Source organism: Lithobates pipiens, unplaced genomic scaffold (genome assembly GCF_037356315.1).
Source record: "Lithobates pipiens isolate NorthernLeopardFrog02 unplaced genomic scaffold, aLitPip1_a1.2 Scaffold_1, whole genome shotgun sequence".
In the NCBI taxonomy this organism is placed as follows: Eukaryota; Metazoa; Chordata; class Amphibia; order Anura; family Ranidae; genus Lithobates; species Lithobates pipiens.
In genome coordinates this window covers 52,989,083-53,005,547 of record NW_027507685.1, presented here as the reverse complement: position 1 = coordinate 53,005,547, position 16,465 = coordinate 52,989,083, and the positions used below count along the sequence as shown (strand labels likewise).

The window sequence follows — 16,465 nt, the reverse complement described above, 5'->3', positions numbered from 1 at the left end:
AAATAGTTGTGTTAAAAAAAAGCACTTGTGGGTTTAACCAATATTCTTTTTTTTCTTTTTTTTTGTACAATTCTCCTTTAAGGGGGCGTGGCAAGGGGTGTGTCCTATGCCTGCACACTTTTGCTGATAGGTGTCCCTCATTCCCATCTCAAAAAGTTGGGAGGTGTGATGCCCTTACAATAAAAACGGGCTCATCTGTAAATAGGGGTGTCTGCAGGTGTAGATCGGGATCCAAAATGAGCGTCCATGGATCTGGCAGATGACTGGGGGAGCCTCAGTCCATCCTGTGGCCACCAGGAAGTCGGTCAGGGCCCCCGTGGCACGCAGGGAGATAATGTCACCAGGAGAGGAAAAACTGGATAAAAGAGGCTACCCCTTTGGAGCATCAGCTCCTTCTACAGGCCTAGGGGGGGAAGCGCTAGAATGGTGGTATTTATCTGTCTGGTCATAGGACAACAGGCTCCAGCACATCTGATGGTCATGTGATCACTAATCACAAGATGGGTAGGCCAGACACTGAATATTAAACCTACCCAGGGATGTTTAAGAGCACAGCAATAAAAAGGATAAGGGGGGTGTAGCCTGAAAAATTCATTTATATATATATATATATATATATATATATATATATATATATATATATATATATAGATGGATAGATATATAGATATACCCTGTTTCCCCGAAAATAAGACGATATACGTCGGCAGAATGGCACGGGCAGGCATATGGGCGTATATATAAGTCCCTGCCTTCCCGCGGCGGTCGGCATTCGTTCGGGAGCGATCCGGGATGAGGGGGCAGCCATTCATTCATGGCCACCCCCTCGCGATCGCTCCCGACGAATAGAAATGCTCCCTGACATCACTTCCTCTCCGCACAGGAGAGGAAGTGATGTAATCTCTCCTCCGTGTCGGTATTTTTCGTTCCGGCACCAAGGAGAGAGGATCGGTGAGTTGCACCAACACACCACACGTACAGTAGAACATGCCAGGCACACTCACACCCCCCCCTTTACCCCCCGATCACCCCCCCAATTACCCCTGCCCCCCCCCCCCAGTCACAGTGACACCAATTGCATTTTTTTTTTTTTTTGCATTGGTGTCATTTGTGACTGTAATAACTGTTAGAGCAGTTAGGGTTAGCCCCCTTTAGTTCTAATGTGCCCCCCTAACCCCCCCAATAAAGGTTTAACCCCGTGATCACCCCCCGTCGCCAGTGTCACTAAGGCTGGGTTCACATTGCAGCGGTTTATGAGAACGGATGTGATTCGCACCGCACTGCAGTGCAAATCACATCCGATCTCTGTGCGATTTGAGTTCAGCCATACAGATAGTATGGCTGAATTCGCGCCGCACCCGCCGCACCCGCCGCAAATTCGCACGGGACCCTTTTTTTGGTCCGCAGCAGAATCGGATCGCATGGGTGTTCACACCATGCGATCCGAGTTTGCAGATCGCACTACGATATGCGAACTGATCTGGGGGTGTCATTAACATTTCACTGACACTCCCAGCAGTTCGCATAGGGCAGTGTGAACTGCCGCCGGGAGGCATGCGATGCGGGAACCCGCCGCGGATTCGTGGCGTTCCCGCATCGCTCCAGTGTGAACCCAGCCTAATAAGCGATCATTTTTCTGATCGCTGTATTAGTGTCACAGGTGACGCTAGTTAGGCAGGTAGGTATTTAGGTTCGCCGCAACTTTTTATAGCGCCAGGGACCCCCATATACTATCGCATAAAGCCCCCTGATTGCCCCCTAGTTAACCCTTTTACCAGTGATCACCATATAACTGTTACAGGTGACGCTGGTTGGTTAGTTATTTTTTTATAGTTTCAGGGCACCCGCTATTTATTACCTAATAATGGTTTAACCCCCTGATCACCCGGCGGGTGTCATTTGTGACTGTAATAACTGTTAGGGCAGTTAGGGTTAGCCCCCTTTAGTTCTAAGGTACCCCCCTAACCCCCCCAATAAAGGTTTAACCCCGTGATCACCCCCCGTCGCCAGTGTCACTAAGGCTGGTTTCACATTGCAGCGGTTTGAGAACGGATGTGATTCGCACCGCACTGCAGTGCAAATCACATCCAATCTCTGTGCGATTCGAGTTCAGCCATACAGATAGTATGGCTGAATTTGTGTCGCACCCGCCGCAAACTCGCACGGGACCCTTTTTTTGGTCCGCAGCAGAATCGGATCGCATGGGTGTTCACACTATGCGATCCGAGTTTGCAGATCGCACTGCGATATGCGAACTGATCTGGGGGTGTCATTAACATTTCACTGACACTCCCAGCAGTTCGCATAGGGCAGTGTGAACTGCCGCCGGGAGGCATGCGATGCGGGAACCCGCCGCGGATTTGTGGCGTTCCTGCATCGCTCCAGTGTGAACCCAGCCTAATAAGCGATCATTTTTCTGATCGCTGTATTAGTGTCACAGGTGACGCTAGTTAGGCAGGTAGGTATTTAGGTTCGCCGCAGCTTTTTATAGCGCCAGGGACCCCCATATACTACCGCATAAAGCCCCCTGATTGCCCCCTAGTTAACCCTTTCACCAGTGATCACCATATAACGGTTACAGGTGACGCTGGTTGGTTAGTTATTTTTTTATAGTTTCAGGGCACCCGCCATTTATTACCTAGTCTCACTAGTGTACCCCTAAATTTAGGGGTGTCTACTTTCCAAAATGGGGTCATTTGGGGGGGGTTTGTGCCATCTTGGCATTTTATGGCCTTCAAAACTGTAACCCCCTTAGAAAACCTGAAGGCGGTTCTTGGCTTTCGGGGCCCCGTACGCGGCTAGGCTCCCAAAAAATCCCACACATGTGGTATCCCCGTACTCAGGAGAAGCAGCAGAATTTATTTTGGGGTGTCATTTCACATATGCCCATGGCATGTGTGAGCAATATATCATTTAGTGACAACTTTGTGAAAAAAAAATAAAACAAAATTAAAGTTTGTAATTTTCCCGCAACTTGTGGCAAAATATAAAATATTCCATGGACTCAACATGCCTCTCAGCAAATAGCTTGGGGTGTCTACTTTCTAAAATGGGGTCATTTGTGGGGGTTTTGTGCCATCTTGGCATTTTATGGCCTTCAAAACTGTAATAGGTAGTGAGGAGTGAAGTCAAATATTTACGCCCTTAGAAAACCTGAAGGCGGTTCTTGGCTTTCGGGGCCCCGTACGCGGCTAGGCTCTCAAAAAATCCCACACATGTGGTATCCCCGTACTCAGGAGAAGCAGCAGAATTTATTTTGGGGTGTCATTTCACATATGCCCATAGCATGTGTGAGCAATATATCATTTAGTGACAACTTTGTGTAAAAAAAAAAAAAAAAAAAATTATTTTTTTGTCATTATTCAATCACTTGAGGCAAAAAAATAAAATATTCAATGGGCTCAACATGGCACTTATCAATTTTCTTAGGGGGGTCTACTTTCCAAAATGGGGTCATTTGGGGGGGTTTTTTACTGCCCTGCCATTTTAGCACCTCAAGAAATGAGATAGGCAGTCGTAAACTAAAAGCTGCGTAAATTCCAGAAAACGTACCTTAGTTTGTAGATGTGACAACTTTTGCGCAAACCAATAAATATACAGTTATTGACTTTTTTTTTACCAAAGACATGTGGCTGAATACATTTTGGCCTAAATGTATGACTAAAATTGAGTTTATTGGATTTTTCTAATAACAAAAAGTAGAAAATATCATTTTTTTTCAAAATTTGCGGTCTTTTTCCATTTATATCGCAAAAAATAAAAATCGCAGAGGCAATCAAATACCATCAAAAGAAAGCTCTATTTGTGGGAAGAAAAGGACGCAAATTTTGTTTGGGTACAACATTGCATGACCGCGCAATTACCAGTTAAAGCAGCGCAGTGCCAAATTGTAAAAAGACCTCTGGTCATTTACCAGCAAAATGGTCCGGTCTGAAAGTGGTTAAAGAATCGTTAAAACGCATTGTTAACCACTTGCCGACCACTGTCGGCATATATACGTCGGCAGAAGGGCACGGCTGGGCAAAGTTACTTTGAAATTCCTGCCGTGCGCGCGCCTGCCGCGAGCTCCGGACTTGATCGCCGCGGGGATACCCTCGATCGTATCACGGAGCTCGAGAACGGGGAGATGCCGATGTAATCAGAATCTCCCCGTTCTGCCTAATAACAGGATACTGATCGCCTGCTCCCTGTCATTGGGAGCAGCGATCAGTATCCACTTCATACAAGCCCATCCCCCAGTCAGTTAAAAACACTCCCCTAGGACACACTTAACCCCTCCCCGCTCCCTAGTGGTTAACCCCTTCACTGCCAGTGACATTTTTACAGTAATCAATGCAATTTTATAGCATTGATCGCTGTATTAATGCCAATGGTCCCAAAAATGTGTCAAAATTGTCTGATCTGTCCGCCATAATGTTGCAGTCATGATAAAAATCTCTGATCGCCGCCATTACTAGAAAAAAAAAAATTATTAATAAAAATGCCATAAAACTATCCCCTATTTGTAAACGCTATAACTTTTGCGCAAACCAATCAATAAACGCTTATTGCAATTTTTTTTTTACCAAAAATATGTAAAAGAATATGTATCAGCCTAAACTGAGGAAAAATGTTTTGTTTTTTTTTAAATATATGGAGGGATATTTATTATAGCAGAAAGTAAAAAATAATGTGTTTTTTTTTTTCAAAATTGTCGGTATTTTTTTGTTTATAGCGCAAAAAATAAAAACCGCAGGGGTGATCAAATACCACCAAAAGAAAGCTCTATTTGTAGGGAAAAAAGGACGCCAATTTTGTTTGGGAGCCTCATTGCACGAGCGCGCAATTGTCAGTTAAAGCGACGCAGTGCCGAATAGCAAAAAGTGCTCTGGTCAGGAAGAGGGTAAATCCTTCCAAGGCTGAAGTGGTTAAACAAATGACAATTAGATTGCCCATATGTGCATATACATACATGCACACGCACATATATTCACATATATATATATATATATATATATATATATATAAGCATGTGCACAAAACAATAATAATGACCGTCATAGCTACAATAAAATATGTATAGAGAAATTGTATTTTTGGGATATAGTGTATATATAGAAAAAAATAATAAGAAAATGTAAATTATAATACCCACATGCTACACACGTACAGTGGTGTGAAAAAGTGTTTGCCCCCTTCCTCATTTCCTGTTCCTTTGCATGTTTGTCACACTTAAGTGTTTCGGAACATCAAACCAATTTAAACAATAGTCAAGGACAACACAAGTAAACACAAAATGCAATTTGTAAATGAAGGTGTTTATTATTAAAGGTGAAAAAAAATCCAAACCATCATGGCCCTGTGTGAAAAAGTGATTGCCCCCCTTGTTAAAACATACTATAACTGTGGTTGTCCACCCCTGAGTTCAATTTCTCTAGTCACACCCAGGCCTGATTATTGCCACACCTGTTCACAATCAAGGCATCACTTAAATAGGAGCTGCTTGACACAGTAAGGTCCACCAGAAGATCCTTAAAAGCTACACATCATGCCGAGACCCAAAGAAATTCAGGAACAATTGAGAAAGAAAGTAATTGAGATCTATCAGTCTGGAAAGGGTTATAAAGCCATTTCCAAAGCTTTGGGAATCCAGCGAACCACAGTGAGAGCCATTATCCACAAATGGCGAAGACATGGAACAGTGGTGAACCTTCCCAGGAGTGGCCGGCCGCCCAAAATTACCCCAAGAGCGCAGCGACGACTCATCCAAGAGGTCACAAAAGACCCCACAACAACGTCCAAGGAACTGCAGGCCTCACTTGCCTCAGTTAAGGTCAGCGTTCATGCCTCCACCATCAGGAAAAGACTGGGCAAAAATGGCCTGCATGGCAGAGTTCCAAGGAGAAAACCACTGCTGAGCAAAAAGAACATCAAAGCTCGTCTCAATTTCTCCACAACACATCTTGATGATCCCCAAGACTTTTGGGACAACATTCTGTGGACCGATGAGACAAAAGTGGAACTCTTTGGAAGGTGTGTGTCCAAGTATATCTGGCGTAGAAGGAACACTGCATTTCATAAAAAGAACATTATGCCAACAGTAAAATATGGTGGTGGTAGTGTGATGGTCTGGGGCTGTTTTGCTGCTTCAGGACCTGGAAGACTTGCCGTGATAAAAGGAACTATGAATTCTGCTGTCTACCAAGAGATCCTGAAGGAGAATGTCCGACCATCTGTTCGTGTACTCAAGCTGAAACGAACTTGGGTTCTGCAGCAGGACAATGATCCTAAACACACCAGCAAGTCCACCACCGAATGGCTGAAGAAAAACAAAATGAAGACTTTGGAGTGGCCTAGCCAAAGTCCTGACCTGAATCCTATTGAGATGTTGTGGTATGACCTTAAAAAGGCCGTTCATGCTCGAAAACCCTCTAATTAGGACAATTCTGCAAAGATGAGTGGGCCAAAATTCCTCCAGGACGCTGTAAAAGCCTCATTGCACGTTATCGCAAACGCTTGGTTGAAGTTGTTGCTGCTAAGGGTGGCCCAACCAGTTATTAGGTTTAGGGGGCAATCACTTTTAATAATAAACACCTTCATTTACAAATTGCATTTTGTGTTTACTGGTGTTGTCCTTGACTGTTGTTTAAATTGGTTTGATGTTCCGAAACACTTAAGTGTGACAAACATGCAAAGGAACAGGAAATGAGGAAGGGGGCAAACACTTTTTCACACCACTGTATATAGCTAGCCATAGGTCTGATAGAGCATTGAGGTGTGCAGATGGAGAAATCCATATACACATCACAACAATGTGCACATACACAAGAATGATTCCACACTTCTCAATGAAGGGATAAATCAATAGATAAATGGATGGATCTCATTGCATGGAGTCAATAAGAGGTGTGTGTATTGATTTACCTTAGGAATACAACGTGTGTGTATCTCACTGAAGGGATGTACAGTGCCTTGCGAAAGTATTCGGCCCCCTTGAACTTTTTAAACTTTTGCCACATTTCAGGCTTCAAACATAAAGATATAAAATTTATATTTTTTGTGAAGAATCACCAACAAGTGGGACACAATTGTGAAGTGGAACGAAATCTATTGGATTTTTGAAACCTTTTTAACTAATAAAAAAATTAAAAGTGGGGCGTGCAAAATTATTCGGCCCCCTTGCGTTAATACTTTGTAGAGCCACCTTTTGCTGCGATTACAGCTGCAAGTCGCTTGGGGTATGTCTCTATCAGTTTTGCACATCGAGAGACTGAAATTCTTGCCCATTCTTCCTTGCAAAACAGCTCGAGCTCAGTGAGGTTGGATGGAGAGTGTTTATGAACAGCAGTTTTCAGCTCTTTCCACAGATTCTCGATTGGATTCAGGTCTGGACTTTGACTTGGCCATTCTAACACCTGGATACGTTTATTTGTGAACCATTCCTTTGTAGATTTTGCTGTATGTTTGGGATCATTGTCTTGTTGTCTTGTTGGAAGATAAATCTCCGTCCCAGTTTCAGGTCTTTTGCAGACTCCAACAGGTTTTCATCCAGAATGCTCCTGTATTTGGCTGCATCCATCTTCCCCTCAATTTTAACCATCTTCCCTGTCCCTGCTGAAGAAAAGCAGGCCCAAACCATGATGCTGCCACCACCATGTTTGACAGTGGGGATGGTGTGTTGAGGGTGATGAGCTGTGTTGCTTTTACGCCAAACATATCGTTTTGCATTGTGGGCAAAAAGTTCGATTTTGGTTTCATCTGACCAGAGCGCCTTCTTCCACATGTTTGGTGTGTCTCCCAGGTGGCTTGTGGCAAACTTTAGAGGAGACTTTTTATGGATATCTTTGAGAAATGGCTTTCTTCTTGCCACTCTTCCATAAAGGCCAGATTTGTGCAGTGTACGACTGATTGTTGTCCTATGGACAGTGGGATAACGGATAGTGGGACAGGACCATAAGGGTCCACTGCAAAGGACGGAAAAAAAAATAATTGAAAAATGGTTATAAACAAACTGATGACATAAACTGAGAAAAAAGATAATAGGTTATTATAGGAGGGTATGAACTTCTATTTCTTCGTTTAACCCTGCAGGTGCCAAATTCCCTAAAGTGTAGATCCAGACGGATTCCTGCTGGCATAGACGCTTGAATCGTTCAGCTGCAGGAAATGTCCCAGGAATGGATTTTAAGCCCCATACACACTATCATATTTTCTGCAGATTTTTTTTCCTTCAGATTTACCAAAACCATATAATATGAGGTCAAATGATGACAAAAATCATCAGAAGATCTGATAGTGTGTATGGGGCTTAAGACCCAAACCTTCAGGCCCAGGGTGGTTTTTTTGTGTTGACATAGGAAGTATTTGGGAACACTATGGTGGTGACGGCCCTTTTCAATAAATCATCTGTGCTCACCAAAGTGTGCCCTTAGTGCTCTAATGGTCCTTCATAAAGGAGCCCACAGGGACATGCAAGACAGTATATAACATAATCAGTGGAACAATTATAAAACTTATTGAACGAATATGTTTTTCCTTTATCTGTAAATGTTTTTTGCCCATGTTGGGCGAATTAGCAGGTCAGGCAAAGTGTTTTTTTGCACTGATGCATGCCAACTATTGGTACTTATCCCAATGTATACGCACATATGGCCAATATAATTGTCATTTGTTTAATTATGCCTTTTAATGATCTTGTGAAAGGTTTTATTAATTTTTATTATTATTATTTTATAATTTTTTGTAATTTAATACACAAGCATATATATGCTATTTATAGATGTTTTGACTATGATATATATATATATATATATATATATATATATATATATATATATATTTATACAAATATGTCTTTATGAATTTTGAGGGTTCCATCCCCCTTCTTTTTATTTATAGATATTTATATGGATACTTAGTTTCCATCTAAACTCACATTTATTTATTGCTGTGCACGTAAACATCCCTGGATAGTTTTAATATTCAGTGTCTGGCCATTTTGTGATTAGTGATCACATGACCATCAGATGTGCTGGAGCCTGTTGTCCAACAACCAGCCCAGACAGATAAATACCACCATTCTAGTGCTTCCCCCCCAAGGCCTGTAGAAGGAGCTGATGCTCCAAAGGGGTAGCCTCTTTTATCCTTTTTTCCCTCTCCTGGTGTGTCTCTGCTTCCTGGTGACATTATCTCCCTGCACTCCACGGGGGCCCAGACCGACTTCCTGGTGGCCACAGGACTGATTGAGGCTCCCCCAGTCATCTGCCAGATCCATGGACGCTCGTTTTGGATCCCGATCTACACCTGCAGACACCACTATTTACAGATGAGCCTGTTTTTATGTTATTTATTGTAAGTGCATTAATTACTTTTCTAATAAATCGCATTTAATATACTACACTCAGGTTGGCACTTCCTGTGTCTCTCCCCCTTCTGTAAAATAGCAATATCAGCTGCGCTGCGGGGGTGCCGATGCTCATGACCGGAAGCTGCGATGGTTGTTGGCCACGCGCAATTACGGGCACGAGAGGCAGAACAGGGATGTGTGTGTAAACACACAAATCACTGTTCTGTGAGGAGAGGAGATGCAGATTGTGAGTTCCTAATAGCTAGGAACCACAATCTGTCATCTCCTATAGTCAGTCCCTTCTCCTACATTTAGAACGCACACAGGGAACACAATTAACCCCTTGATCGCCCCCTAGTGTTAACCCCTTCTCGGCCAGTGGCATTTATACAGTAAGCAGTGCATTTTTATAGCACTAATCACTGTATAATTGTCAATCATTCCAAAAATGTGTCAAAGGTGTCCGATGTGTCCGCCATAATGTCGCAGTCTCAATAAAAATTGCATATCGCTACCATTACTTCTAGTAGTAGTCTGAAAGCGAGCCGACGTATTGCTACGATGGCTCGCCCAGGGGAGCCAATCTGCTGCACTATAACTATGGCGGCTGGTCGGGAAGTGGTTAAAATAAAGAGTCAAAAGTCGAATCATAAACCTACCCACTCCCCAATGATATCAGATGCGATGAAACGTGTAGGACGGAGCTATCCATTGTGAGGTCATCACACACTCTACAATCAAGAAGTTATTTGTTTGATTCCCGGAATTGGCTTTTTATAGATGAGTGCTTTATTCTTTTATCCTATATGTAATTAGAGGCTTTTTATAATAAATTTAATTCTTTAAAAAGGGGTTTTACACAATGTGGCTTCCTTAGATTTTTCTTTCAACATGATTCCATACTGTCTGTCTATTGATGTTACATAGTAGGTGATGTTGAAAAAAGACACAAGTCCAACTTATGTGTCTGATTTTATGTCAGTATTACATTGTATATCCCTGTATGTTGTGGTTGTTCAGGTGCTTATCTAATAGTTTTTTTGAAACTATTGATGCTCCCCGCTGAAACCACTGACTGTGGAAGGGAATTCCACATCCTTGCTGCTCTTACATTAAAGAGCCGTAAAGAATCCTACATGCAGTTTAGGGTTAAACCTCTTTTCTTCAAATTGGCCACGTGTCTTGTTAAACTCCCTTCCACAGAAAAGTTTTATCCCTATTGTGGAGTCACCTGTATTGTATTTGTAAACTGAAATCCTATCCCCTCTCAAGTGTTTCTTCTCCAGAGAGAATAAGTTCAGTGCTTGCAACCTTTCTTCATAACTGATATCCTCCAGTCCCTTATTAGCTTTGTTGCTCTTCTATGTACTCGCTTCATTTCCAGTACATCCTTCCTGAGGACTGGTGCCCAGAACGTGACAGCATACTCCAGGTGAGGCCAGACCAAAGTCTTGTAGAGTGGGAGAATTAGCGATTTATCTCTGGAGTTGATCCCCTTTTTAATGCATGCCAATATTATGTTTGCTTTGTTAGCAGCAGCTTGGCATTGCAAGCCATTACTGAGCCTATCATGTACGTTCAAGCTTTCCACATCCTGCGGATAAGTTATTGCCCTGCTTAGCTTAGTATCATCCGCAAATAAAGAGATTGAACTGTTTACCTCATCCTCCAGGTCATTTATGAACAGATTAAATAGGATTGGTCCCAGCAGAGGAATCCTGGGGGAATCCACTTTACACCCCTGACCATTCCGAGTACTCCCCATTTTTCACTACCCTCTATAGTCCATGCCAACGGATCTTACTTTGTACAGTAAACGTTTATGGGGAACTGTGTCAAATGCTTTTGCAAAATCCAGATACATCACATCTATGAGCCTTCCTTTATCTAGATGGCAGATCACCTCCTCATAGAAGGTTAATAGATTGATTTGGTTTGGCAAGAACGATTCTTCATGAATCCATGCTGATTACTGCTAATGCTACCGTTTTCATTACTAAAATCTTGTATATAGTCCCTTATCATGCCCTCCAAGAGCTTACATACTATTGATGTTAGGCTAAATGGACTGTAATTCCCAGGGATGTATTTTGGCCCTTTTTTAAATATTGGTGCTACATTGGCTCTTCTCCAATCAGCTGGTACCATTCCAGTCAGTAGACTGTCAATAAAAATTAGGAACAACGGTCTGCAATTACTTGACTGAGTTCCCTAAGTACCCTCGGGTGCAAGCCATCTGGTCCGGTGACTTATTAAAGTTTAATTTTCCAAGTTTCTAATTCTGTCCTCTGTTAGGACTTCCTGTGATGCGTCATGATGGATAAACACTGCAGTTTTGGTTACTGAAGTCCACAATTCCCTCATGGAAACTGAGGAGAAGAATAAATTCAGTACCTTCACCATCTCCCCATCCTTTGTAACGAGATTTCCTTCCTCATTCTTTATGGGGCCAATATGGTCTGTCCTCCCCTTTTTACTGTTTATATACTTAAATCATTTCTTGGGATTTTTTTTTGCTCTCCACCGCTATGTGCTTTCGTGTACTTTCTTAGCCTCCCTAATTGCACCCTTAAATTTCTTGTTGCATTCTTTATAAAGTCTGAATGCTGATGATGATCTCTCAATCTTGTATTTTTTGAATGCCTTCTCGTTTGCTTTTATGAGCATTTTAAATTGGAGTTAAGCCATCCAGGACCTTGCTGTCCCCTCAAAATAACTAAACACACAGCCATTAATATCTAAACCGCTGGCAACAAAAGTGAGTTCACCCCTAAGTGAAAATGTCAAAATTGGGCCAAAAGTGTCAATATTTTTCATGGCCACCATGATTTTTCAGCACTGCCTTAACCCTCTTGGGCATGAAGTTCACCAGAGCTTCACAGATTGCCACTGGGGTCCTCTTCCACTCCTCCATGACGACATTAGGGTGCTGGTGGATGTTAGAGACTTTGCGCTTCTCCACCTTCCGTTTGAGGATGCCCCACAGATGCTCGAGGGTTTCGATCTGGAGACATGCTTAGCCAGTCCATAACATTTACCCTCAGCTTCTTTAGCAAGGCAGTGGTTGTCTTGGAGGTGTGTTTTGGGGTCATTATGATGTTGGAATACTCCCCTGCAGCCCAGTCTCCGAAAGGAGGGGGATCATGCTCTGCTTCAGTATGTCACAGTACATGTTGGCATTAATGGTTCCCTTAATGAACTGTAGCTCTCCAGTGCCAGAAGCACTCATGCAGCTCCAGACTGTGACACTCCCACCACCATGCTTGACTGTAGGCAAGACACACTTGTCTTTGTACTCCTCAGCTGGTTGCCACCACACTCACTTGACACCATCTGAACCAAAGTTTATCTTGGTCTCATCAAACCACAGGACAAGGTTCCAGTAATCCATGTCCTTAGTCTGCTTATCTTCAGCAAACTGTTTGTGGGCTTTCTTGTGCATCATCTTTAGAAGAGGCTTCCTTCTGGGTCGACAGCCATGCAGACCAATTTGATGCAGTGTGCGGCGTATGGTCTGAGCATTGACATTAGCCTCTTCAGCAATGCTCAGACCATATGCAGCACTCATACATCTAATTCCCAAAGATAACCTCGGAATATGACGCTGAGCATGTGCACTCAACTTATTTGGTCGACTTTGGAGAGGCCTGTTCAGAGTGGAACCTGCCCTGTTAAACCGCTGTATGGTCTTGGACACTCTGCTGAAACTTTGTTTCAGGGTCTTGGCAATCTTCTTATAGCCTAGATCATCTTTATGTAGAGCAACAATTCTTATTTTCAGATCCTCAGAGTTCTTTGTCATGAGGTGCCATGTTGAACTTCCAGTGACCAGTATGAGAGAGTGAGAGCTATAACACCAAATTTAACACTAACGAGTCACATGACACCAGGGAGGGAAAATGGCTAATTGGGCCCAATTTGGACATTTTCACATAGGGGTGCACTCACTTTTGTTGGCAGTGGTTTAGACATTAATGGCTGTGTGAGTTATTTTGAGGGGCCAGCAAATTGACACTGTTATACAAGCTGTACAAACACAAAAAACACAAAAAGATGGTATCTGCTCCATTGCTTGCGTGCGCAGAGGTGGAAGTGACGTCGGGCAGTCGGAAGTCGCGAGTGGAACGCAGCTGCTCACACACTTACTGTATTCGATCACCATTGTTCTATGGAGGTTGGTGCCTTTTTTTTTTTTTTTGCCTTGTTGTATCATTCAGGCTATGCCCAGATAATGTGAGTGGGTGTGGGTTGGGTGGGGTCTAAGCTGCACGACCACACATATATAGAGGAGTTCGTAAGTGAGAAACCATTGCCCATTTAGGCTCTGAGGAAAGGGGTTCTCCCCGAAACGTGTCAGAAATTAGGAGATATCATATGATCCACTCAACGTCAGGTCCTGGCTTGCCGATGTTCGGAACAGTGGATTTTGCTTTAATGATTTTGCCTATTATCAATACTCATTTGTGAGTATACATCTTGCTGTTTTAAATTTGAATAAAGCTTTACTAGTGGTAATGCACTAGGTTGGTGTGCTCTCCTTCTTTTCTTTTATACAAGCTGTACACGCACTATTTTATATTGCATCAAAGTGTCATTTCTTCAGTGTTGTCACATGAAAAGATAATAATAAAATATTTACAAAAATGTGAGGGGTGTTCTCACTTTTGTGAGATACTGTATGTAATAACTGAAATGAATGACTCATCCCAGCTCCTTTTTTATCTTTAAGGGTATTAATGAATTAAGCAAAGAAATTCCCAATGCTGCTTCTGATGTCACATACACTGCAAAAGTACGGGTGAGGGTATCAGAATTATCCATTTCAGATGGCCATTTTCTTTGGAGTGATTGGAGTGAAGAACAGACATTGCAAGGTAAAGTTGAGATGAATTACAATGACGTTATTTATAAAAAAAGAACCTGCAATAGCAGGCTGATGGCAGTTTATAATGAATCTAATTTAACATAGAATACAGCATAAGTATAAAAAGTGCTGCCTGCCAAACAGTTAGTTTCTAATGTGACACCTTTGCAGCATCAAGGCATTTTGCAAAGTTCTAACCATTCAATCTCATTGCAGTCAAAGCAATACCATTTTGTCAAAGTGGTGATTGGATCGTGAGAGAACAGCAGTGCATTGATTAAAGCCGCGTACACACGTAGCCGTCTGTCCGACGTACTTAGTCTGGCGGACTTCCCGCCAGACTGTCCGTCCGGACTTTCCGAACGGGCTACTTGCCCACACACGGCACTTTTTCAGCGGACTAATACGACGTAACTAAGTCCGCCGTACTATCCGCCCTACTTTTGAAATGAACGGACTCGCCCACACACGCGGAGAAAAGTCCACTCATTTCGAGCGTGTCTCCAGGTAGGCGGGGCCCGCGAAGGAGACGCCGCCGGCCTCGCCACCTTGTATGGACTTAAAGGGGAACCCCAACGCCGAACAAAATCGGCGTGGGGGTCCCCCCCAAGTCCACCACAGACCCTTGTCCGAGCACGCTACCCGGCCGGCCAGGAAAGGGGGGGCGAGCGAGCGCCCCCCCTCCTGAGCCGTACCAGGCCGCGTGCCCTCAACATGGTGGGTGCCTTGGGGAAGGGGGGCCGCGCGGCCCCCCCCACCCCAAAGCACCTTGCCCCCATGTTGATGAGGACAAGGGCCTCTTCCCGACAACCCTGGCCGTTGGTTGTCGGGGGTCTGCGGGCGGGGGGCTTATCGGAATCCGGGAGACCCCTTTAATAAGGGGGCCCCCGGATACCGGCCCCCCACCCTATGTGAATGAGTATGGGGTACAATGTACCCCTCCCCATTCACCTGTAAAATAAAAGTACAAAAAAAACACAACACACGAGATAAAATACTTTATTACACAGCTCCGGGGGTCTTCGGTCTTCGGGGGTCTTCTCGCCGGACTCCTCCACTATCTTCTTGTAGCTCTTTTGCTAGCGGAGGAGTCCGGCTTTCTTCCTCGCCGCCGGCCTCTTCTTCCGACTTCGGGGGTCTTGTCCCCCTCTTCGGTTCTTCTGCCGGGCCACTGCCTGTAAAAGAGCTAGAAGAAGGCGCGGTCTTCTGTCGCCGCCGCCTTCCGTTCTTCTGTTCTTCTCTTCTTCTTCTTCTTCTTCAGATGTTGCCTCGCCGAGTCCTCCGCTCACAATGACAGGGAACGGGCACGCGGCGACTTATATAGCGACAAGGGGCGGGGTCTTCGGGGGTCTTCACATGGGTTAATGTCACATGGTGACCCCCGCCCCCTTACGATGTCACAGTCCCGGAGGATGCTGGGACTGTCGCCATGTGACATCAACCCGTGTGACATGAACCCATGTGACATCCACCGAAGACCCCGCCCCTTGTCGCTATATAAGTCGCCGCGTGCCCGTTCCCTGTCATTGTGAGCGGAGGACTCGGCGAGGCAACATCTGAAGAAGAAGAAGAAGAAGAAGAGAAGAACGGAAAAACGGAAGGCGGCGGCGGCGGCGACAGAAGACCGGGCCACCGCCTGTAAAAGAGCTAGAAGAAGGCGCGGTGGCCCGGCAGAAGAACCGAAGAGGGGGACAAGACCCCCGAAGTCGGAAGAAGAGGCCGGCGGCGAGGAAGAAAGCCGGACTCCTCCGCTAGCAAAAGAGCTACAAGAAGATAGCGAAGTCCGGCGAGAAGACCCCCGAAGACGGAAGACCCCCGGAGCTGTGCAATAAATATTTTATCTTGTGTGTTGTGTTTTTTTTGTACTTTTATTTTACAGGTGAATGGGTAGGGGTACATTGTACCCCATACTCATTCACATAGGGTGGGGGGCCGATATCCGAGGGCCCCCTTATTAAAGGGGGCTCCCGGATTCCGATAAGCCCCCCGCTCGCAGACCCCGACAACCAACGGCCAGGGTTGTCGGGAAGAGGCCCTTGTCCTCATCAACATGGGGACAAGGTGCTTTGGGCCTGGTACGGCTCAGGAGGGGGGGCGCTCGCTCGCCCCCCCTTTCCTGGCCGGCCGGGTAGCGTGCTCGGACAAGGGTCTGTTGTGGACTTGGGGGGGGACCCCCACGCCTTTTTTTTCGGCGTCGGGGTTCCCCTTTAAGTCCATACCAGGCGGCGGGGCCGGCGGCATCTCCTTCGCGGGCCCCGCCTACCTGGAGACCCGCT

The 16,465-nt window shown here is 44.7% G+C and overlaps 1 protein-coding gene across 1 annotated transcript in view; it reads left to right on the top strand.

Moving 5' to 3' along the window:
• The window catches only part of LOC143999605 (interleukin-13 receptor subunit alpha-1-like), a 174,714-nt gene that overhangs the window by 124,542 nt on the left and 33,707 nt on the right, over positions 1–16,465 (top strand). Inside the window, exon 8 of the mRNA XM_077493984.1 lies at positions 14,055–14,199. Coding sequence (XP_077350110.1) covers positions 14,055–14,199 — 145 coding nt within the window. The remainder of the gene's footprint in view (positions 1–14,054; positions 14,200–16,465) is intronic.